This window comes from Molothrus aeneus, chromosome 1 (assembly GCF_037042795.1).
Source record: "Molothrus aeneus isolate 106 chromosome 1, BPBGC_Maene_1.0, whole genome shotgun sequence".
NCBI classification, from domain to species: domain Eukaryota; kingdom Metazoa; phylum Chordata; class Aves; order Passeriformes; family Icteridae; genus Molothrus; species Molothrus aeneus.
The window spans coordinates 139300118-139326149 of record NC_089646.1 but is presented as its reverse complement, the minus strand read 5'-3'; the positions used below and the strand labels follow the sequence as shown (position 1 = coordinate 139326149).

The following is a 26032-nucleotide window of genomic DNA, read 5'->3' as shown; positions in this document are numbered from 1 at the left end:
AACCACAGATTATATCCATAGCAGAAAAAAAAATGAATCTAGTATTGCAGAATGAGCTATTTCCCACAAAAATGATGTGGTACAGGGAAATATAGGCCTGGTCTTGGAATGACAGCAAAGCCCTTGAGAAATGCAGACAGCAGGATACTCTGAGGATGACTACAGTGTGACTATGATAAAAGATGCAACACAGTCTTAGCACTGGAGATCCTGTTGCTGTGAACAACTCACCCTTAAAAACATACAGGCCTGGACAGGATCAGATTTCAGAGGTAAAAAAGACAACTATATAACATAGGTGAAATGTACCTTACAGTATAGCTTGAAATACATGTGTATGATAATGAGCTGTAGTGTGAGTGGTGTAAAAGTGTATTAGAAACATTACAAATAACCTCAGGGGAAACATGGATGACAAAAAACAAAAAAGAAAAAGAAAAATCATATTCGTGCCAGTGAAGCACTCCAGATTGTGACCCTAACACACTGACAGCAGAGACCTCAGGACAATGAGAAGCAGGAAAGTACATGGTGTCTGATATGGCTTAAATTACATTTTCATTGATGCAGTGGTGGTGCCAACTGTGCTAATAGAGAGAGCTATACTGTGGTAGTAGAGCACTTCTCTTGGAACTTCATCTTACAATTTAATCAACAATGAAGTTTTTATAAGCATTACATTAACAGAATGAGATTATTTGTAAGGCTGCTCAACATCTGCAGATCAAGTTTCATATAGAATTTCATAAAATAGAACCCAAGAGCTATCAGAGGGCTATCACTACTGCATTGTGTCCATTTTCCTTTTTAAATTAAGACTGCTCTTTGACTCAGTTTAGGCCTCAATATAAGGGAAGATAGCTGAATTTCCACAAAACATGTTGGAAAAGTATGAGAAGTAGCAAATCTTATATATATGACTGACTGATCTAAGCAGTCCTAAACTGTTTCTTCAATTGAGTAGTACCTTGTGTTACAATAGCTTATGGTGAAAGTGCTATAAGCACTTTTCTGTTTCTAGCAATATAGCTGAAGAAGTATTTCAAACCCCACAGTTTCTTTCCAAGGAGTGATTTATTTTCCAGGTTACAGATGAAGTCAGTATTCACTAAGTTCTAAAGTTATTTTGTCTCCATTGTAACACACTGCTAAGGTAGATTTGTCAAATAAAATGGCTCAGATGAAAGGTAAACATCCTAGATGGATGTATTCATAACAATTAAAGCAGATGATGCTACTCATTTCCTTGCCATGCCAGATATCCAAGTAGAACTAAACTGCTATTTTGATGTCATTTGAACACATAAGAAACTGCTTATGCCTGAAGAATTCAATACTGAACAATAAAGTCCCTGCAAAATTCTGTGGCTTCATTTTCTACAAAGCTCTTTTTTAACAGTTGAAACATCATTCAAATGTGATGTGGTGATACTGGTGCTGTTGTTTGTGCAGGTTGTAGGTTCCAGGAGGTCAGGTTTAGACACGCCTTTTAGTCAAGCCTAGAATTATCTTGTGTTTGCCTGAACTTTCAGTCCAATCAATGAGATAGGAAAACAGATAATCAAGAGTAGGGGAAAAAAGAGGAACAAAGCAATGGTGCTGTGGAAGCTCATAACTTGATATCAGAGTTGTGAAAAGCAAGTGTCAGTGAGTGATTTTTGTCAGATAAAAGAAGTAGAGCCATTTGATGAAGAGTACTTAAAACAGTATTCCACATATGAGAACTTCAATTCTAAGTGTAAGGCTACAGCTTGGTATTTTTTATGAGACAGAGAAATAAATTTAAACTTTGACAATTAATTAAGTTACCCTACTAATATTAATTTAAAGTATTTAAGAAAGTTAAAACAAAACAAACAAAACCCAAATAAAACAAAACAAAAAACCCATATCTGTATTTTGGAACAATTTATAATTATTCTTTACCTTCCCGCTATGGATAGAAGCAAAAATCCCTATTATCCCATTCCCACAGGAAGTTAATTATAGCATAATATACATTAATTAACAATATTTTTGTGGTTTTAAAGGAGTCATAACATTATACCATATATGATAATGCAAAAGTTCTTTCTGGGATCTACAGACAATAACTTGTGTAGAACCAATCATTTTCACAATTGTTTCTACCCAATCAAGAGCTAAGCTCAGCTTCATCTGTATGACTAATACTTCTACCCAGTTATGTATTAACTAAGCAATCATACTTAGAGTAATCAGAAGTTGCACATTTAGTTACAACATAAAATCAAATTCACTGTGTGAACATGAGAATAAATTGCTGGTTGGGTAAGGAGAGTATAGCACCTACACCTGGGCACTAACCTTATAACTGCTTACAATTTTTCTTTTTTGTTTTTTTATTCACAGGGTTGTAAATTCTGCCAGCATTTATACTTATTTTATGAATGATTTGTTAATTGACATTTTGCTTGATATTTTTACAGTTCCATGCTAGCTGTTAGTGATATTTCACTCACAACAACTACAGCACAAGTGAGACACTGATCTTCTTCAATGAAAGCTCATTAATATGTGAAACTGTGATAATAAAATCATAGAAAATGCTTAATAAATTATTTCTTTGATACATAGTTGAATAAAGAGTTGTCCCCTAGGATAAAATTGTATTATAACCAAGCCCCTATGTGTTGTATCTTGACAAAAAGCAGCATTTTCATTTCCTAGAGAAAAGTTAGACAATTTTATAATCCCTTGCATATGATTGTGAAAACCCAAATATTGCTAAAAACCAAGCCAGAGTAGTACTGCATAAAGGCCACCAAAAGGATAAACCAAAGAAATTTTTGGTCATGAAACTTTCAAAAGGAAATTTCTTTCTTTCTTTAGCTACAATTTGCTTTTAAATTTGTAAATTTGTAAATTTTAGTTACAATTTGCTTTTAAATTTGTAAATTTGTAAATTTTTTTGTAATTTAAATTTGTAAATTTGTAAATTTTTTCACCCAGCCCTTTCTTGCATTTCCAGCAAACTGCAGTTTTTTATTCTCCTCCTACTAGACAGAGACCTCATAAAGCTGTGGAGCTGCTAGGTACTCGTCTGTTCATCCCTCTTCATGTGCCTGGAGCTTTTAGCCCTGACATCAAACACAGATGTCACAGGATAGATTGGGCTCTCTCTTTGTTCACAAGATTCCGAGCAAATTATAAGGTACATTTTTGCATCTCTAAACCGTTCACTCATGAAAACATCTCACTGACATAAGTGTTTTGTGTGAATCAGAAAATCAGCAGTTCAAAATAATTTTCAGTTTCTCAAGTCTTTTTGCAACAGAAACATAGGTAAGCACCATTTGTCACAACACAGCCTTATATAAAATATGGCAAACAATCTCCAGGAAAGCATCAGGCAGAGCAGTGAAAACAGGTCAAAGAAGGTTTTTCTTCTCCTCTAGCCCCAGTGAGTCATAAGTGAGTCCTGGGTCCAGTGCTAGGCTCACCAGTGCAAGAGAGACAAGAACAATACTATTCTGGGTCCAGTCATGGGCCACAAAATTGATTAAGGGATTACAGCATCTGAAATACAAGGCGTAGCTGAAAGACCTGGGGTTATCCAGCCTGCAAAAAAAAAAAACCTAGGGGCAGGACAAGCAACAGAAGCAGATTTTTTTTCAGTGATGCCCAGAGACACAACAAGAAGAAATAGGTATAAATTGAAACATACAAAATTCTCTTTAAAACTAAGAAAAAAGTGTTCATTTTCACTGTATGGATGATCAATTTGGCACAGGATACCCAGAGGCATTGCTGAGTCTCCATCTCTGCAAATATTCAGCCCTCATAAACCTGTTCTAGCTGATCTATTTTGAGAAGGGGGAGTGGACTAGAAGTACTCCTAACAAGTCTGGAACTCTGTAATTCATTTGTGGTTCCAAACAGATTTTCTCTCAGGAAAAAAGGCCTGGTTCTTATAGTATGTCTATACTAGCAGTTTGACACACAGTATACACACTTTTGAGGAGAAAAAAGCCTATTTAATAAATTGTAGGAAGCACTTATATATTGGTGGGAGATACTGAAAGTCTTCAAAGTGAAATCAAGCAGAACTTGATCACAAGTTTTTCATGTAGTGCATTGCTGATAGGGACACAGGGCTAGTGTAATCCGACAGGTAGAAATAAGGAAACAGAGCAACACAGAAGCAAACAACTCTAACAGAAGCAGTCTCTGAACCTCTAATCAGATGTTTCTAGACTTTCAGGTAGTACAAAATATTGAAATATTTATGCTAGTAAATTAAAAAAAAAGTATACTTTACCTGATAGCCAAATGTGTTATTTTGTGACCCATGCCTTGGGACTCCTGGATTTTCACATGCTGTGCGAGTAGGTTCTAAAAATGTTGCAATATATTAAAGACAAAACAAATTACAGTATTTTAATGAAATACATGATTCTATGACAAAATTAAGCTTGCTCAGCAACATGCAATTATAAAGCCAATCACAAGGACAAAAATAAAGTGATTTGATTCTTAGAGAGTATAGAATAACACCAAGATAATGCAGAATAACAGAAAAATCCTAGATTGACTTAGCAAGAAGAGGAATAATAAGCATGAAAAGAAATTTCAATTCATGAACATAATTATACCAATGCATCGAGGAGAAGAACCACTCCATGTTCCATCTGCTTGGCAAATCCTGGTGTTAGAGCCAACCAAAATAAAAGGAGGGTTGCAGCTGAAAGAGACTTCTGACTGATAGATGAAGCTTTTGCCTTCTCTTTTCCCTTGAGCAGGTACTCCAGGGTCACCACAAAATTTTGCTGTGAAAAAAGTCATGATAGAAATGGAATGTGGCATTTATTTAAAAAAAATAACACTTAGCTGAACTAAGTGAAGAAATTACTCAAAATTTTGTATTTATTTTATTAAACACAGGTCAAGTATGAAAACATTTAACAGGAATTCAGAGAGACTAGATATATAATATTTAGTCTGCTAGATTCTATTAGTTCTGATAGTTGTTCAAAATTACTATATATTGTGCTTGATCAGTACCTCACACTTAACATATCAATCTGACAACTTATTTCATTAAAGTCCAAATAGTCACAATTCCTCCATGCCCCAAACCACATGTGTCTGAAAATCTTTAGAGAGCAATCAAAGAGTGTATCAAACTTCCATGTCAATCTTCCCTCCTCTCCTGCTTTCTTGGCACCTACCCAGTGCTCAACATTTTTGTATGATTATAGAATTTAGCAGATAGATTTTAGGAGTCATAAAGTCCTGCTTCCTCATCCTTCACTGAAAGGCAAGATTTGGTATGTATGGAAGCACAATACTTGAAAGTTAGAACAGTTAACAATAATGAAACACCAAAAAATATCCCATAGTAAAGAAACTTCTGTAGCAATTTAAATGTCAGATACTAATAAACTGCAATTAGACAGGGCAAATTTCACTCATAAAAATCTGCTCTTAAATGGATATTTTTACCTTATTCCTATCACCTAAGGATTCCTTATGTCTATAGCATGTCATAATTGAGTAAATGCACTGTTAGCAAATTTTCTGTCCTTCTTCTGCTCTGGGAACTAAATGGACTGAAAACTTAAGATGCAGATTAAGGTACTTCTGGAATTGGAGGGCAAAATAATCTACCCCTTGCATCATGATCACCTCTGTAAAATAAAAAGAATGATGATTTTCATAGGTGAACCCCTCTGAAGGAATCAGAGAACCCAATATGCCAACCAGACCTTACTCACAGAGAAGCCTGCTGCCTCTCTGGAGCTGGGACATTACTAGTAAACTCTCTAGTCTGCTTATTATCTGCTGCTCTTTATGGCCACAGCAATGAGGTAGCAAAGAGTAGTGCCAGGGTAACCAAAAGAGATTTCAGGCTTTAGCACAATTGTTTGAAGGATCAGGAGGACATCTAGTGTTTTCTTCAATCCTTTCAGTATCAGGGAAGAATACTGAAAGGAACAGGCAGACTCAACTGATCAACAGATGGCTCTGAGGATGGTGTCATCAGAGGAACTTTAGGGGTTTTGATCATATTATGGTCTATACAACATCAGATCAATTGCTATTCAATGGCAGTCAGAACTCTCTTTTCAGAGAGAGAAAAATGGTTTTTGTGCAGGAGTTAGAAGAGCTGACCAGTACAATTTCAAACTACACTGGAAGAGGGAAAAGGACAAAATCCGGTTCATCTGTGAAAAGCAATGGGAAGGCATGCCAGAGTTTTAGCATTAGTGAGAACCTTCAGTCTTCTCCATGAGGACCTAGAAGCCTTGATTCAGCCCATGAAATATGACATCCTTGGCACAAGCAAAACTGGTGGGATCAGGCCTGTGTCTGTGTGCCAGTATGGAGGGTTGCACACTCCTCAGGAGCACTAGGCAGGGTAAGTGAGGTGGGGATGAGGCAGGGGAGAGGGGTGTCAAAGCTTGCTGTTTGTTATGTGTCCTGGGTTAGGAATGGTACTTCCAAATTCAGGGCCCCCCACTGTGATTCCCCAAAAGCACCCTGCTGCTCTCTTTCACTCCTCTTGGTCTGTGTCGGGCTGGGGTGGAGAATTACAGGGACAAAAGGCAGAGATCATGGGTTCAGATAAGAACAATTTACTGGCAACAGCTATGAGATAAAAAAACAAACAGTAACAGCAACAATATTAATTACAAAAGTATACAAAAGAGAGGCTGATTTACTTGCAAAATATTTACTGCAGAACCCGATCTGATCACAGTGTATTTTTCCAACTGAAAAGACCACCTTTCTCCTCAGAAGTCCCTTCCCCCACACTTGGCAATGATGTGAGGTGTTGTAGAATAACACCTGGGACTTAGCCCTGCCCCCTCCCAGCTACTGCAAAAATTTAACCCTGTCCTGGACAAAACCAGGATATTATGGCATGCTAAGAGCCTTTGGTAAGGATTAAGGGACGCACAAAAAAGCAGATGTTGTTATGGGTGTCTACTATAGGACACATACTCAGGATGTTGACACTGGAAAACTACTCTTCAATTAACTAAGGGAGACCTCTAAATCAACTTCTGCTGTCCTTTTGAGGGACTTCAACCTGCCAGATGCTAACTGTGAATACCACACAGCTGGTACAAACAGGTCCAGAAGAATCCTAAAACACCTGGACTCAAAAGGTAGTGTGTTTGCTGCTGACACTAAATTGGGAGAACCTGTTGACTCGCTTGAAGGCATCTGTGTCCTATGAAAAAATCCAGACAGACCAGAGGACTGGGCAATCACCAACGATATGAAGTTTAAAAAGAACAATGCACCTGGGCTGGGACAACCCAGAATAAGAAAACACTGCTGGAGAGCAGCACTGCAGAAAGAGACCTGCAGGTTCTGCTTGGTGACTAGTTGAATATGAGCCAGCAGTGCCCTGGCAGCCAGGAGGACCAACCATGTCCCAGGGGTATCAGGGGCAGCATTGACAGCTGGGCAAGGGAGGGAATTGTCCCACTCTGCACTGGGGCAGCCTTGCCTTGAATGTTGTGTGAAGTTTTGGGTGACACAATATAAGGATGCAAAGCTATTAGAGGGCAGCAATGAGATGAATGCAAATGAGGGCAGCAAAGGCAGTGAAGGGCCTTGAGAGGAAGCCACATGAGGAATGTCTGAGGTCACTTGATTTGCTCAGCCTAGAGGAGGAGATTGTGGCGAGACCTCATGGAGATCTTCAGCTTCTTCATGAGACAAAGCAAAATGACAGGCACTGATCTCCTCTGTGTGGTAACCAGTGACAAGATGCATGGGAATGATATGAAGGTCAGGGAGGTTTAGGTTGTATACCAGGAAAAGGTTTTTCCCCCAGAGCGTGGTTGGACACTGGAACAGGGTCAGGGAAGTGGTCACAGCACCCAGCCTGATAGGTCTTGAGAAATCTTTGGACAGTGCTCTCAGGTACATGGGTACAACTCTTTGGGTTGCTCTGTGCTGGGCCAGCAGCTGGACTTCATGGGTCTCTTCCAAATCATTATATTCTGTGATAATTCTATGATTTGAAGTTATATCTGCAGTTAGGAATTTTTTGGCATACGTCTACATTTTTCCCATCCATTGCCAAACTTATAAAACCAGTAATACTGAAATTACTGCATGAGTAATTAAGCAAACAAATTTACCAAGTCATAGATGACAAACACCCAACCAAGTACATGGTCATATTCCATTCTGAATAATTATTCTATGTCATAACTGTACCTTGCACATCTTCAGCTACAGGCTCTATGGAACTAAGCTAGGAAATAAATTTCTGATGTCAGGAACTGCTTATTGAGAATGACTTTCACCAGCTCCCCTTCATTTCTGCCAGATGGCAACTAGCTTAAGCTCTTCGACAAGCACTGGCTGCCAATTGTTTTCTCTTGCAGGCCAATGGATAACCATTGCACATCAACAACATTCAGTTAATGTAATCTGCATGAAATAGCCTTTAATTCCCAGGCAGCTGCATTCTGTGCTAAATATACCTTTAAAAAGTTTAAAGGTAGACCCCAATTTTCAGAGTATACTGCAGTATTGAGTATTCCAAGTTTAAAAATCATAAATAACTTGTGGTATTTAAAAATGAATGAAGGAGACCATTTTTCAATCAAGAACAAATCATGAAAATAATTTTTCATAGTCTCTGATATGCACAGTATAGTGGACTCTAGAAGAGCTCTACATAGATAATTTAAGTAACAAATAGTGGTCTTGCTCTTTTTCTTGCAGAAAAAAATGCCTTTCATCGTGCTCCACCTCTGGCACACAGAGTTTCAGCAGCAGTCAGAAACTGATGATATGAGAATTTAATTGGAAAAAAAGGAAAAGAAAAGATGGTCTATATATGCTTTCATGGTACGGGGATATAGTCAAAATAGAGAAAATTTTTGACAGGGAGAGATGAAAAATGAAAAAAAAAATAGTAAAAGAAAATAGAAGTGCATTTTGCAACATTTAGCAAGCTACCTGGCAAGCACAGCTACTTGGCAAGTTCAAATTAAATTTCAGAGACTGTAAAGCCATGAATAAGATTAGATCCTCTTCCAGTTAGACTCCTTTTTGAAGACTATTGCAGAGTGGTATAATTATTCTGCAAATAACTACAAAACCTCCTTCTTCAGTGCAATCAATTGAATATCTCTCAGAAAAATCACAATCACTTTTAATGAATAGGATTGGATACTGTAATGAAATTTTTAGCAATATAAGAATCCATCAATGTTATTTATAATTTTCAGATTAATAAAATTACCTGCATAAAATATGAAAAATAGATAATTGTCACAGAATTACCCAGGGCCTAGCCAACATTACAGCCAGAAAAATTTCTCTGTGACATCACAGGAAGTTTAGGATGAGTATGAGGAAATAAAAGGGATTATAATGAAAGTTACTTTATCACAAATGTAGCTGGATCTGAAAACAAGATAGAACGTTTTAAATTTGAATTGCCTCGGATTATGTTGTACACCTTGCCTGTAATATTTTTTTTTTTTGCGTCTGTGTCTAAAGACTCGTATATGCTCACATAGGGTTTACAGATATTCCCATTACCTTCTCAATCTATTAGTAACATTAAAATTTTGGAAAATTTTAGAAATTTTTAGAAGGATTGTAATTATCCCAGGTTTGAAATTAATTGAGCCATTGGGGGAGGGAGGGAAAAAAAAGTGAAAACTTCAAAGAGAAAAAAACCATAATACAGCAAAATACAGACAATGATGTGAATACATACGTAAGCACTGAGGTACTTCACCACTCCATGTTCCATTCCCAACACAAGTCAAAACAGCAGGAAAAGAGAGTTCATATCCTGGAGAGCAGACATAACTAATGCTAAATCCCCAGTCCAAGTTTGTTCCTTCCAACCTTCCATTAGAGATCTGCGGAGGAGTTGGGCAGGTAACAGCTGCAATAATATTCAAAATAATTAGGGCCAGCTGCTGTAAATATCCCCGGTGTACACAATTACTAGAAGAACCATATGGGCTAATTTCACCTTTTTTTAGAGGACAATACAGTCAGGGCATGCTATCTTTCTCACTGTATTCTTGCCGCATTTCCTGAAGTTAGTACGTCTGGTTTCCTTCATTTAGGAGGCAGTGGATGATTGATGAAGTGTCTTAAATAAACCAGGGTATTGCATCAAACCAAATAGGAAGACTACCTAAAAATCAGTTTGGAAACTGACGTGTACAACATTTAAGATATGTCTGGTAATCTACTACAATTTTTTTTTCTCTGTTAAGACAACATAGAGTACAACCATATTTTATTAGTGTGGCAATAATAAAATATTTTCTTCCTGTTGACCAGCTTAGGCATTTGCTAGATTTAACGTGTAAGGATGAAATTCCAGGATAACTGTTCCAAAATATTACTTGAAATCCTGTTTCTAAGTAGCACAGTTTGGTTACTATTTGCTTTGTGAGTAGTTCATCATCAAAAAGCATCTAGTTGCTAGTAACAGGGAGAAAATGTAAAGATTTGCAATTCCTTGAAACTGTTAGTATTGCTACCTCTAAGAAGGCCAACAAGAAGTATTTCAGTATATTTTGTAATTGCCAGGCCTCCTAGGAAAAAATGGAAACATCTTGTACTTGGTTGTAGGACAGAGGACTGAAAAACAGTACAGGAGGGCAGTAGAAATAAAGAGATATAGCTGTTGTGATGAAGATAAAAGTGTTATTCACTGGATAGTGGTATAGTAACAGACAATTGCTAATTGAAAGCTTAAGGGAAAAAATATTAAGGAAATTAAATTAAAGAAAACCTGAACCAGAAAGGGAAAGGATGAAATTTAGACCAATTTGATAGAATTAGGTAGACAAAAGGGCAAACTGTGCTAGCAAAAGAGAAAGAAAGCAAAAAAAATCTAATACAATTTAATCTGGTAAAGCCATTTGGGATAAATGAGAAGATGTGGTGATTAAAAATCGAGCAGAGAACACACAGGTCACAACAATGGAGGAAGTTAAATGCTGCACCCATAATCTTTAAACTAATGTTTAGAGTAGCTGTCATCTTGCTTAAAGGCTTAAAATAATTCAGAGTTACTAGGTGAAATATTTGCATTCAAATATGTATTTGAATGCAACCTGCAGAGGGTTCACTAGGTACCATTTATACATTTTTGTTATTCTCTTCAGTGAGAGAATCTCAGTTATGTAGACCATAAAAATTCTTTACAGCAGCATTCATGGCTGTTTGAGAATACTAGTATCAAATAACCCTTTACTAGCCAGTAAATCAAATCTAGATTTTGGGACCTTAGTTTTGTCCCAGAAAAGGACATGATAGCTTTTGCCACACTTCTATGATGTTTTTAAAAAAGGAATTCAAAATAAGTGCTCTAAGCAGCAGAATTCTGTCTTCATTCTCCAAAAGCTTCACAAATAGTCCTTTTATAGGGTTTTATATTTTAAATTCTGAGCTGACTAATAAGGGAGAAAATATTGGTGAATACTTGGGAAAGGAGAGAAGAAGTAGAAGAAAATAGATGTAACATCAGAATTTTAGGGTGAGAAAAGGAAAACAAAACAATACCTAGCAGCGAGCCAGAATGTTTCTCTATTTTGGTCAGAGACTTAGACATAAATATGTACCACAACATTCTCAGTTTAAGAACTACAAGTGTATTACAAATGCAAGTCTGCAAAAAAGACAATGTTAGAATATTTGAATATTTAGATGCAGATGAACATGCATCCTTTTCCAACTTGGCATAGCAGAGCAGTATTTATATCTTCCCTTTCAATGGCACAGTGACAATTATGCATGTATTTTCTGCCCAGTTCATTTTTCAATTATTTTAACTAAATAGTACCAAAGGACCCTGGCACTTCATTCTGACAGTTAAAACTAATTGTTATACATTTAACACTACTGCATATTATATATTATTTTAATTACACTATTAACTTGCCTAGTGTACTTACACAAACTAATGTAAAGTAGAATGAAATTCTGCGAACACTAGAGATTCTTCATAGGATTATTAATTAGCATTTGTACGAGCCTTAAATATGTATGATCCAAAACCAGAAAGACTCAAAAACTCAAAGTTAAAATCGATAGTAAAATTCTTTCTTTGTATCATTCTGCTTGAGTCAAATCAGAGTTATATCTCCTGGTCCCAGTTAGGTGTCTTGTAGACCATAAGAATTTGAGGCTGAGAGACTTTGTAAAAAATATTTGCTCTGTCTTATGATCTTCTAGCTGTTGACTGACAGCCACTCTTGGAGACAGACAGACTCTTGGTCAATAAGACCACTACGTCCAATCTTCAGTTCTTAAAATAATTTTTTAATTGAAACTGAGGTTATCCATGAGCACAATGCCAATAGGAAAATAAGAGTGAAATGTCAAGAGCATTTCAGTGTTTGACATCTTTAAGAATGTGTCAGGAAAATAACTTAAAAATTGATATTGTCAAAAGTGAATTAGAGTTAAACTGGACTTGGTAAGATACTGGGAAAACTGTGTTCAGCAAGAAAAGTAATTGAAAATATGGTGGAGCTTTGAAATTAATTTAATCTATTTTGACAAATGAATTCATGGCAGGAAAATGAGCACTGCTTAGCAGGTGTGTTACTTTGCTTTCTTAAAATGAAACAGAAGGAAGATGTATAATAAAAAGTAAGTACAAAGGTAGCTAACTAAGTTTTGAAATAATAGAGATCAGATGTAGTTAGTGTGAACCCAGAAAGAATACACCAAATGGTAATACTGCTTTTCTACAAATGTAGCATAAGTGTAAGAAAAAAATTACTCTAGAGAGAACTTGCTTTAGCATTGAGCAAGTGAGTTTCTCAGAGAGAATATTTTTGATGACACAGATAAATTTGTCTTTCAGTTATGTTCAGATTTTTTTGCTGCTAAAATTTTAACAGGGTTAAATTTTAACATTAAAAACCCCAAACCCAACTACAACAAAAAACCCCAACAAACAAACAAACAAACAAACAAAAACCCCATAAAAACCAGGTATGCAATTTGAAGAAGATGAAGGAATATCTTGAGATTAACCCTCTCAACTTCCACAGTAGAGAAAATAACATGAAACAGAAAAATGTTTATTGGGAAACCTTTAAGAATGATGTAGTTTTTTACAGTGAGGTGATGCTTAAAGGTACCCGTCTAATAAAGGAAGCATCAGGGGAAAAATTTTAGCATTATAGATAGAGCAATTCAGATTAATTTGCCTTTGACAACGTTCAGTTTGTATATATTTAGATCTTTTTCAGAGGTGTCTTTACATGTTTACATGTTTACATATATATTCCTCTGTTTTAAAGAGCAGAGGCATATATATGGTCACTTTGTTATGACAGGCTAACTGCAATTAACAAATCTAAACCATCCAGCAAAGTACTAAAGTATTCTGCAGACCTGTAAAAAAATGTTCAATATATTGTGCTTGTAGGAATATAAAAGGGATAAGAAGTAAAAGATGAAGTCATTGTTTCTGCAGCTAAATAAATAATTCAATATATTCATACTAAAAGTAAGTTTTGATTTCTGTGGAAATGCACAATAAATTACCAATTTGCAAAGAGCAGTGTAGGTAAATGTCATAGAAGAAATAGCTGACAAGCAAAATAAATGTTGTACCTTTGCATGTTGGGATTGCTCCACTCCACGTGCCATTGCTAGTACAAGTGCGAATTAAGGAGCTATTTGCTTCCATTGTATAACCAGGTTGGCACATATAAGTAACATTTTGTCCAACAACATAATCATCACCATATCTCATACCATTGGCTGGGACTCCTGGATCTCCACAACTGATAACTGCAAGTAAATAGTTGAGGAACATATTTTAAAATCTAAATGAGATTTATCTATATGTGAGGAAAATAAAACATGACAAAACTAGGCATTGACTGAGGAAAAAAAAGGAGAAAAAAGTAACATAAATCTTATCTCCACCAAGAGAAGATAAATGTATGCCATCCTAATTAGCTGTCAAACTTATGTGGAGCTATATAACAGTTATATTTGGAAAACATAAATACTTTAGTTTAACAGTAGTAGTAAAGAACTGTACAATTTGTATTGACAAAATTTCAAGATTACCAAATGAAAAAAAAAAGAAGAAATAATACATATGCCACTATCACCCTTGGATATGCTAAAATTTTCCTATCAATTCAATTTGACTATTAATAAAGTAGATGCCCATTACTTACTTTACTTTTCTATGATATCCTGAAAGGAAACAAAATCTGGAAAATTTAAAATATATGCCTGCAAAAACCTCCCACTTTATAAATGCTCACATATTTGCTATGTACATAAACAGGTGAGAATATTCTGGTGACCCCCAAACATGTCTATGGCTTACATAAAAACTAGATCTATAGCACTTTAATGTGTAGGAGTGATTGTAAAACCTTTTATGACTTCTAGTGTCAGGAGATAATTAAATTTCCTAATGAAATAAAATACTCATAAGGAGTTAATAAAAAGTTTTATATCATTGTAATCTGAGAATAATGTTAAAACAGGTAAGTTTCCCTCAGATTTGGTCAACTGGATCTATCAATTTCTGGGACAGTCTTTAGAGAGAGAAGGCAGTCTCTAGTGTTCACACAAAATATAGTATTCCATGTGTTTTATGGTTTATTTTATAGTAAACATGAAAATCACCCTACAGCATTGCTATTTCTTCTGGGAAAGTATGAGAAGCAGTTTTCTGAGCAGAGTACATGTCCTGGCCACTTCTAACTCAATGTCAAAGCATGGCTGATGTGAATATCACTCTTTCTGGATCTGGATCTCCAAAATCACAAAAAATCCATGACTACACATTTGTGGTGTAGCTCCCTTGACCTAGTAACTTGGACCTGAGAATCCAAGATGTATATAATATACCTTCTCTACAGTTCACCATGATCTGAGTGAGCAGATACTAATTACACAGCATATAGCGAATCTTAAAATGTCCCATGCAATCACTGTATGGATACAGAAGAGACTAGAAAATATACCACAGGGTTATCTGAATTACTGCAAAGGTAGCTAATGTACTGATAAAGAAAACAGGTAGCTAAGATACTGATAAAGAAAACTGGAGATCAATCTATTTTAGCTTACCTAGTAACACAGTAATTTCATTTTTTTAAAAAACTGAAAAGCCATAGATTTTTCTAGGTCATTTTTCAAATAACATAGAACTGGGAAAGATAGAACTGTTTCTCTTATTTACACATGTACTTTCAAATACTCTGAAACTTTCTTTATTTGAAATATTCCATTTACTATTCTTAATGTGTAAATTTTACTAAAATAATCCACAAAAATTTTACAGATATACTATTGTTTTGATTGAATTAAAATATAAAGATAATGGCTTTATCCTTTTTCCTCTAATCTTTGTTTCATTTCAGTTGGACCACCTTCACTCAAGTCACTGTTTTAGGGAAAAACATCTTAAATTGTTGCAGTGATGCTGACCAGAAGAGCATTTCCTGCTGAGAGCCAGTGAATCCCAATAGGATGGAGGTGGGGAGCCCCAGGCCTGTGCTGCCCAGCCAGGGTGGCCTTCAGAGCTGTGCTGTGTCCCACAGCTCTCCTGCCCGGGCACAGCCCCAGCCAGCTCCCAGCAACAGACCCACTGCAGGCACTCAACTCAGTGACTGCACCTTGCTGAATGCATGGCCTTGCTTTTTATTGAGCAGTGAAACAAGAAGCTCTCATGAGAATGTTGTTTCTGTTTGGCTGCAGAAATGGAAGTGTTGTTTCTTTCTAAGAAAATCCTACAATAGCTTGCTATGGTCTAGGTCTGCATGGCATTGCATAGGGGTCAGTCCTGTTTGATGGCACGCTGCCCAGGGCTCCCAGCCTGTAAAGAAGCATAAAATTATCTAGGCTATTCTCTTCTTACAGTGTCAGCTCTAAACCCCCTAAATTGTGATAACACCTTGACTAAACAAAAGTGATATATCCTGAATCTCACTCTCTTTGTTTTACTATTATGCTTCCTCTGTCAACATATTTCAAGTTAAAATCTCATGTTTCTACCTGAGTAATGTGTCCTGAGAAGATTGTTTGGCATGTATTTCAGTAAAATGCTATTCTAAAATACAAGAAAAAAATATAGATGCAATTGACATCACAAGCCACCTTTATCTTTGGTACAATTAATCTGGCTCTCATTTTAATTTTTAAAATAATAAATAAACAAAAACACTGGGCTCTCTCTCAGGCTTTATGACTGCAAAATTTCCTTTAAGATGGATTTAACAAGAAGTTTTATGATCTAGCTTTTGGCTTTTATTTGAGTTGCTCTAAGTGTGTTCAAAATTTAAAAAACAGTTTGCTATACCTCTGATGAGGATATGTTTCTTGAAAATGATAGGCAGTCTCATGCATCACATAAATGTAAAATTTTCATAATTGCTACTAAAAGATGAACTAGGACATGTAATAAAGAAGGAACAGATGGGCTTGAAAATAAAGTGTTGCAAAGTGCTCATTATAAATGTTAGAGATGCTGTAATAGCTTCTGTTAGTTGGGTAGCCAAAGGAGTTTTAAGGTTAATGAAGAGGCCAAAGAGAAGATGGTATGTCAAAATGGGACAACAGTTTAAACCTTGGAGTCACTATGAAAGGAATCTCCAAGTGTTCATTACAAGGTTTTTATTTTCTACTCTCTGGAAGAACAGAATATTATACTGCCAATCTTTCAAGAGGAAGTAAAGCAATTAAAATAAAAAATGTCTGGATATGTCATATCACAAAACATAAACAAGATTGAACATATATACTGGTAAAGAATTAAAGAAGGTAGATCATGTAACCATACAACTCTCTTAAACAAAACAGCAGTCTACACATTTTACTATACTCTGCCTCTAAAAAAACATATTCTTCATATTTGCATGGCATTATATTTTTATTTAGCATACAAAATTATGTAGGAAGTAATGCAAGAAAAAGCTGAAAATTTACTGGCATGAGACTTCTATATTTTACTTTATTTATTACTTTCAGAGGGGAGGAAAAACAAAATTAGTCATTAGAAATGTGTCTTACTTGTGCAGTTTGGCAAGGATCCAGACCATGTTCCATTGGCAGTGCATTGTCTTACAGATGATCCAGAAAGTATGTATCCTTCCATGCAGGAATAAATTACTGAATTGGAGAATGTAGTCCCATCAATACGAAGTACTTTTCCATTAGCTGTTGTTCCTGGATTGCCACACTGCACAGCTATAAAGGAAAATGCAGAATATTTTCAAAACGTAGTAAAGGTGATTTCTGAAATGGGAAAAAATGGAGCAGGAACAATCCTTCTTCCAGAAATGTTACTTGGTAGAAATCCATTCTGTTGTCCTTAAAAATGTAAGTTTCACCACCTACTGATAAGGCACATTGTACAGTAAAAAACTGTGTGCATGAATTACTATTTTTTCCCCTTTGGTTTGTAGAGAAACAAAACCTACAAATTTAGCTTTATAATCTGAATTAGTGAAAAGATAGTTTAGCTGCAAAGAAAACCCCTTCCAATTATTAAAAAAATCTGATTGACAATTATATTTGTAGATTTAATTTGAATCATGTGTTTCTAGCATCAACGAAATATAATCTTCCTAATTCAAAGCATTGAATGGAGTCAACATCACAGGCAGGTGGAATCCTGATGTAGCCCAGTTCTTTAATGTTCAACTTGGGAATTTGAATGTGTCCTTCTTATTTGATTACATATATATGTATATATATATACATTACATATATATGTATATATATATACATCTAATCTATATGACCGAAACTAGAACAATATACCTGTGCATGCACTACCAGCACCTACATTTATCTGTGAACTATATTTATCATTTCAAGAAAGAAATATATCAAAACTATCTTAAAATGTATAGGAGCTGATTTATTTCTGTAATAGATAAGGTCAAAGGAAAATAGCAGATGATAGAGTTGGGTAAAGCATATCCCTTTCGATAAAGCATAAATATATATATATACGCACACACATATATATACTATATTTTTAATGTAGTGTAAATTTGACAATCATTCAGCAGAAAGAATGCTACAAAACCAGTTTGTGAAACAAATTTTTAAAATTAAATTACTTGTTCACGTTCATACAGATAACACAGTCAGCAGCGATAAAGTAGAAATTCAGAGTACATGTTCTTAAATTATTCTCCTCTTTTCAAGACACTTTATTTTGCAAAAGAATCTGTTGGGAATTATTTTCCTATTCTGAAGCAAGGTAAATTAGGCAATAAATGAGCCTTCAGAAATATCCTCTTATAGCTTTCTTTTATGATAATTCATCTACCTTGAAATTTCCAGAATTATATTTCACAAATAAACTTGTTTCAGCATTTTGTTTTCTATTGAAAAAAAGCAATGTCAACAGTATTAATAATTGAAATTTTAAGCCAACCTTTTATACATTGATGAATAAACCTAAAGAAATCCTGACACTGACATTTTCCAAAAACTGGGGTTTTTGTCTGAAATTCAGGTGTTATGTGGTTGTTATTAAAGATCAGGTTATGCTGAGATTTTTAAGTGAAAAAATATTAATCAAAAATTTGAGTTCTAAAGGCTAATTTGTTTTTTTTCCTCAAAACCTGTAAACATGCAGTTTCATTGGTGCTGGGAACTGGTTTCAAATTTTTTCACCCGATGTCAAGCCACCGCTGTAGGGCAAAAACTTATTTGAAAAAAATTTTCTGTCCAAAATAATTGCACCCTCTTCACAACAAAAAGCTGGCAATGCAAAATTAGTTTTCTGATCAACAGTATTAAAAACACAGTTTAAAAATTGATTGGATCTTTGATTTACCTTTGCACTCAGGTTGTCTTCCTGTCCAGCTTCCATTTGCCAAACATGTTCTTTCTTCTGAGCCATGCAGGATATATCCAATATCACAGCTGAAATGTATCGTGCTTTTAATTTTAAAATTGTTTTCTTCCCGAGACCCATGGCCTGGGATACCTGGATCACCACAAGAACCAGCTGTATCACCTAGATTTTAGAATACAAAGATTAGAATACTTATGAAATATTATTATGATTCTGCATTTATAAAGCATGTCTGTATGTATTTATAAATTAGTTCATAAATATATATTTTTTTTTAAATCCCCATATATATCAGTGGGTGTGAGTCCCTATAAATGCAAAATTACTTGATCCTCCACTAATTTTTTCTACTTACTTTTTAGTATTGCACAAAAGTAATTATAATTTTCTCGAATTCCCCTAATTCCATGCTAAAATTTTGATAACAGACTTATCAAATAAAATAGGGGGGGAAAAGACAAGCACAAAATCTTGGGAATTTTTCATTTTAAAATAAGGAATTCTGAGGAAAACTAAGGTCCTGATTGCAAAGACAATTTTCTTGTGTATAACTCATGTTCATAAAATATTTCTTAGTTTTATGGTATCACCACAGTTGGAACAGACATGAAGCATTTTTCTGCATTCTAGAAATATTGAAACATCACGTCAAAACTGCCAGATAGCTAAAATCTCCCTCAGATATAAATGTTTTAGAAAATTCTAAGATAGAGGGTTAATGGTAAACATGTTTGTATTCATATACAAATAAATGAATAATGTTAAATGCTATCCGCTGTATATAAATGTTAGAATAATCAACACAGTAATAATGATAACAATAAAAAGTAATAATAATATCCAAGATTATACATCTAAGTCTTTATAAGAACTTTTAAAGTTCTAGGTAACACATGATATGAACATCAGCTCATTTGTTTGAATCTTTTAATATTTACTTAGAATCATCTACTTTTTTTTTTTTTAGAGAACTTTAAGATAGTTTTCTATGTAAAAAGAGATGAAGGTATATTATATTCCTGAGTTTCAATACTGAAGAGTTGAATTCTAGAATTCTTGGAGCTCCACTGTTCTGGTTTCTTCTTCATAGCCCATCTGTTTTTCTAACAACTTGCAAATAAAATGAAGGTCTTTTAGACAAAAAATATGTCAAACATGTCAATATTCTTGAGAGAAAATCTTCATTACTTTATAGTTAATTACGCTATTTTAAATAAAAGTAAAATATTTCAAGAATCAGGTAGAAAGAATTAATATAATCTTTCATGCAGATTTTCTGTGGTTTTTCTAAGCTTAAATAGAAGTAATAAGAGTAATTTTTACAAAGAAATAGTAAACAGATTTGCAAACTCTAAATATGCAAAAGACCAAAAGTGACACTCACTGGAGAGGGGTTCTTTGGGAAGTTAGCATACAGGAGTCTTACATGCAGAGAAAAACAAGTGCTCTGCTGCCTTACTTGGCATTGTACATGTCTAAAAAATGCTGTGAACGGTTGGGCACAACTCTCTACTGACAAAAGTATGTTCAGAACTGAATAGCGAAGGCAGAAGAGTAGAAGGAGCTTCCTCTGCTTTGAAAACTATGGTGCATGAGCAAATACTTGGTTTAGTCCATTATGTCTAAGAAGTACATGGTATTATGTATTTAATTTATTTCAGAAATAACAAATAGTCTCAAGTAGGTAAAAGGGTTAGCTGTCTGCTTCAAAAGCACAGGCTGAGAAGTTAAGCTGTTCTCTGTTTACCCATTTCATTATATGACACAGATCAGTAAAGCAGATTACCAGCCCTATTTAAAAAGAAATTGCAAATAGTCCCAAATTACAGCAAAAAATTTTTATAACCTTTAAATTAATTTATGCCCAAGGTACTTAGGTGACTTAACAACCCTCTAGTTTGAAAAAAAGTCTGCTTCATAATTTTTGAAACCATTAAAAAAAATTGATTCACAGATCAAGGGTATTTTTTGTTTTTTTGGGAATCTGTAGCTTACATTTTCTAATAGTATTTAGTTAGACTATGATAAAATTGGAACAGGGCCTACTCATCATTCCACTCTTGTAAAGTCTCCATAATAACAGCTCAGTTTTTGGCAAGTTATTTAACATTATGCCTAAAAGAATTTTATGTTGAAAAAATGAAAATAGGTTATTTGCTATGCCAAACAGAAATCACATATTCTTCTTCTAAGGGAAATCATGTGTTCTTTTCTAATGCCTAATTATTATTACAAATTATTAGACTTTTTATTTTAGGAAGGTTAACCACCAGCTCCTTTGATTGAAGGTTACAGAAATAATTTTTCTAAAAGACTAATCACATCAGATGTAATGGAATCAAAGAATCACAGAATAAGCTGAGTTGGAAGTGACCCGCAATGATCACCGAGTCCAGCTCCCAGCCCTGCACAGCACCATCCCCAAGAGTCACACCATGTGCCTCAGAGCATTGTCCAAACCCTTCTTGAGCTCTGTCAGGCTGGAGCTGTGACCACGTCCCTGGGGAGCCTGTTCCATTGCCCAACCACCCTCTGGATGAAGAACCTTTTTCTAAAATCCAACCTAAGCCTCCCCTAACGCAGCTTTATGCCATTCCCTTGGCTCCTGCTGCTGCTCACCACAGAGAAGAGATCAATCTCTGCCCCTCCTCTTCCCCTCATGAGAAAGTTGTAGACTGTGATGAAGTCTAAGAAAACATATTTTTATTACCTCATGCAGACTCAACTAAATTTTTTTTTACTGTTAAGTTATGAGCCATCCTTCACTCACATGTGTAACAAATTCTCAGTTGACATTAAATCTTGATGAAATGGAGGATATTTAGACTATTTACAACCCTTGCTGCACTTATGAGGAATTCTACATTGCAAAAAAATTCTGACTACATCTGATATGCGTATGATGATTGAAAAGTGTTTATGAATGTCAGTATATATCAATGGGACATGAAAATTCCTTCTAGCTCAATGTCATGTGACAAGAAACTGTCATAAGGATGATGTTACAAAATTTAGTAACCTTATGTTCACTGATCTAGCATTTTCTTTTTAAATTCTTTTTCATATCCTAAAAGGACAAATATGTTGCATCTTTTCTCAGTTAAATATTCTATATTATATATTATGAATAATGTAAACAAACACGCAAATTTTAATGTTTTAATATGCATTAAAATGAAGAAACAAATTTAAAGGCTAATAATGAAAGCTGATGATTTAACATATTTTAGATGCAAAATATAGAAAGTCTCTATCATGAACTGCAAATTATTTTATGAGAAACTATTTCAGACATAAACTTTGAAAAGAAAATCTCAAAATTTTACTGAGAGTTATAGTTGGGTACAGTAACGTTAAAGAAAGCAAGAGTTTTATTCTCTACAACTCAATTCATTATGATTAACATTCAAATGTTCCTATGTCAAGGAATTTTTTTTGTAAAGTATTAAGAAAAATTAATTAGATCTAATTAGAGTTTCCTTTGTGTAGGTAGAAAAACAATTAAAAAAATTCATGAACCTCACTCATAATATCTGAGATATTTCAACATCTATTTACTTTAACTGGAGAAATACTATAGAATAGTCCTATTTCCAGTAGGGCTGCTTTCATATTTTCATGTGTATTTTTAGGCGATATTCCTTGATATTTTCGCCTATTTCTTAAATTAGTTTTGCAATTCATTATTTAGATTTTAATTTTTTTTTCTTATTAATACTATGAAAAACTACAATAAGTAGCCTTAGATTTTATCTAAAGAGGATATTTCCCCCTAAATAAATATGGATTCATTCTAGCTGTAAAACCACTTTTTATTAAAATAGTTCAAATTTGCAAATACCTAAATATGTCATTATTTAATAAATAAGATTATTTTTCACTAAAGTTTGATTTGTAGTGCATACCTTTAAAATTACAAATTATAAGAACTTGATCTTTGCTTCATTGTTCCAAATTTCCTTCTGCTTTATTAATAGAAAGTTTAAGGATTGAATCAGGTGTACAGTTTTCTAGGTTTTGTCACATTCTAGTTTCTTGAGAGTTTGCAGGAGAAGGTTCAGATACTGAAAAATTCTTACAACACTTTAGAATTTAATGCAATATTTTAACCAAGAAGCTCTATTTTAATATTTCATATTATTTTCAACTCTGTCTGTGCCTTGGGATATAAAATTCTGTATCCTGAAACTGCAGCTGATAATCAGTTTATAACTGATTACACTGAAGAGATAAGGGCAGGAGAGGATAAAAAACAAAACCAGAAAGGTTTAGAATATGTGAGAGCTCCACCTGGACTACTGTATCCATTTCTGAGGTTTCCAATACAACAGAAACAAAGACCTCTTAGAGGAGGTCCAGAGGAATTCAATAAATATGATCTGAGGGCTGGGACACCTCTGCTGTGCAACAAGGCTGAGAGAATTTGGGCTGTTCAACCTGAAGAAAGGAAGGCTTCCAGAAGACCCCATTGTGGTCTTTCAATACATAAAATATAGAAAAAAGATGTACAGTGGCTTTTTATCAAGGTCGGTGGTGACAGGAGAAGAGGGGACAATTTTAAAAATGGAAAGAGGCTAAGTTTAGTTTGGGCACAAAGCAGACATTTCTTACGATGTGTGCAGTGAGTCACTGGAACTGGCTGCCCAGAGAACTTGTGGGTGCAACACCCCTGGGAGTGTCCAAGGTCAGGTTGAACAGGACTTTGAGTAACCTGATCTAGTTGAACACATCTCTTCTCATTGTAGTTAGGGAGGATTAGATGATCTTTGGAGGTCCCTTCCACCACTAACCATTCTATGATGCTAGTGAAAGACGTCCTTACCTATCACCAGAGGTTGGACTAGATGATTTGTAAAGGTCCTTCTGACTTCCACCATTCTATGATGCTATTATTTACCAATACTCTAAATAATATTGGATTTTGAATGTGAAACTAGTAGAGAACATCAGTTATTTTTCACTTCTAGTTTTGGCATAGATGTAATCTAAGAAAAACATGTCAATTATTTACTTATTATTTTCTGCCATTAAACATGTCTAAGTTCTCTGAATTACATTGTTTTAAATAAAATTCAAAACTCCTCTGATTTCTTCAATTAAATTATGAAACATATGCAGGACAAGAAAGAACTTCCACCAGTATTTACTGAGAATTAAAACTGATAACATGGTTAACCTTCATCACAGTATTTTTTTACATAGTCTGCAATAACAAAAGGGATTTAATCAAATCCCAAATTAGTGTGTGACTTGGATTTGTTTTTCACTTGATCACTGCTCTTAAAGTGAATCAAATTGAAGTTGTGAAATACAATATTCCTAAGCAATAAGTTTTTCAGAAAACATATCTTGACTTCATTGAGGGCTAAACTATTTCAAGGATTAGATGGTGCTCCCTCAAAAACTGAGTACCCTGTCTTGAAATTATGTGAAGCCTACCTGGCCTTATCATACAGATGGATATATTACACAATCAAGTTATATTTGAGGTGTCATCAAGCCAATACACATTTGCAAGTGGAAAGAAAAAATATAAGAAAATTAACCCATCATCTTGAAGAGACAATTTTGCAAGATTTCACTGTGAAAATTAATACTCTTGCCAGAAATCATATAATATTTTGAAAAAAATATTTTCAAAGCAAACTGGTTTCATTAACAGTCAACTGAATGTGAAATTTCTTGTTCATGTTAAGTGTCACCAAGAAAGTCTACTTCTTCTGGATTATTTTCTAGCTAATACTTTATTCTTACTTTGGTTTTACTTTTTTTTTATTTTTACTGAGTTGGTAATTCAGCTTTATACATGATTTTTCAGATTTTTAAATGGCCTTCTGAAAAAATCAAAATTTATTTAAAACCATTTCAGGAAGCAGTCATTAATTCACATATATTACCTGAGCAGTGAGGAAGAGATCCACTCCAGTGTCCATTTAACTGACACGTGCGAGATGCCTGCCCCAACAGCGACCGTCTCCCCGTGCAGGTGTAATGAACAGTAGAACCAAAGGTGTATTTATCGCCAGACAGGACCGCGTTCGGAGGAACTCCAGGATGTCCACAGTCAATCACTACAATGCATAATTATTGGAGATAAAAGAAGGTTATTATCACTGATCATACAATTTTTAGTTTTCATTTTTACAACTGCACACATAAACTTTGTGAAGGGGTTAACATTTTTAGGGTTTGCGGGAAGGGGGAAGATCATGGGATTAGAATGCAAAATATGCTTCAGACCAAAAGCTATGAAAGAAATGTTTGGAGGCGTCAAAAAAAGATATTTTAGATACATATATAGATGTTCAAAACCACTCATTCACTAAGTTGACCTTTATGTCATGAACACATACACACACCTTATACTCTTCAGAGAAAAAATACAGGAACACAGTATCTGCCAAAGTCACTGTTGTGGTAGAGAATATGCAGAAATTCATCCCTCTTTTAATAATTCAGGACAAGGAGTTAATTTAAAAGCAAGCTAAATAAATTGAGTTTGGGAAATGCATAAAAATGCATTAAAACAAAATTTCATAAATCAATCCACTATATACACAAAATGAATCTAGGCCTGATGTTTGATTTCTTATCTTACATCTGTCCATGGTATGTAGACTATCTTTGCCAGAGATATTTGTATTTATGAACCATGAAACCCACAAATTAGATCTGCAAATATTAGTGTAGTAGAACCAGCTGCTAAATCATACAACTGTAGTTTTTATGAAAATTTCATCACATTAAATACTTTTTTCAGCAGGACTTTTTTATTTAAGAAAAATCCAGATCAGAAGCCTGATCAGGGTCAAGGATGTGTTCAATTTCATGGCATTTCAGTTGCATGCAATAGTACCATGATTGTACAATACAGCATAAGACCAAAATCATGTATGGCAATTTTTCTTTCCTAAATTTTTATTATGGTCTTAGAGCTTTAATTTATGTATATACTGATTTCCATTTAATGACATGTTTTCCCAAAGATCCAACCTTCATGGTGCAGAACCTTCCTGACAGGACCACAAAGGATTTAGGAATATGGTAAACTATTGATCAACTTTGATTCTTACATAGTGTTGCTGACCCCTGTGACTGTTCTGCTTTGAGGACTTTGAGTGAAACAGCCAGAATAGTCAACTTCATATAACAAGCACTTGTTGTCAGTGTGTTATTTTTTTAATCAATTGTTCTAACTAAAATCTA

At 34.7% G+C, this 26032-nt stretch overlaps 1 protein-coding gene across 1 annotated transcript in view; it reads right to left on the bottom strand.

Moving 5' to 3' along the window:
* The window catches only part of CSMD3 (CUB and Sushi multiple domains 3), a 597171-nt gene that overhangs the window by 22288 nt on the left and 548851 nt on the right, over nucleotides 1-26032 (bottom strand). Inside the window, exons 57-63 of the mRNA XM_066565891.1 lie at nucleotides 24724-24897; nucleotides 18806-18988; nucleotides 17023-17199; nucleotides 13597-13776; nucleotides 9719-9892; nucleotides 4614-4787; nucleotides 4280-4353 (exon numbers count right to left, since the gene is read on the bottom strand). Of these exons, the coding sequence (XP_066421988.1) occupies nucleotides 4280-4353; nucleotides 4614-4787; nucleotides 9719-9892; nucleotides 13597-13776; nucleotides 17023-17199; nucleotides 18806-18988; nucleotides 24724-24897 (1136 nt within the window). The remainder of the gene's footprint in view (nucleotides 1-4279; nucleotides 4354-4613; nucleotides 4788-9718; nucleotides 9893-13596; nucleotides 13777-17022; nucleotides 17200-18805; nucleotides 18989-24723; nucleotides 24898-26032) is intronic.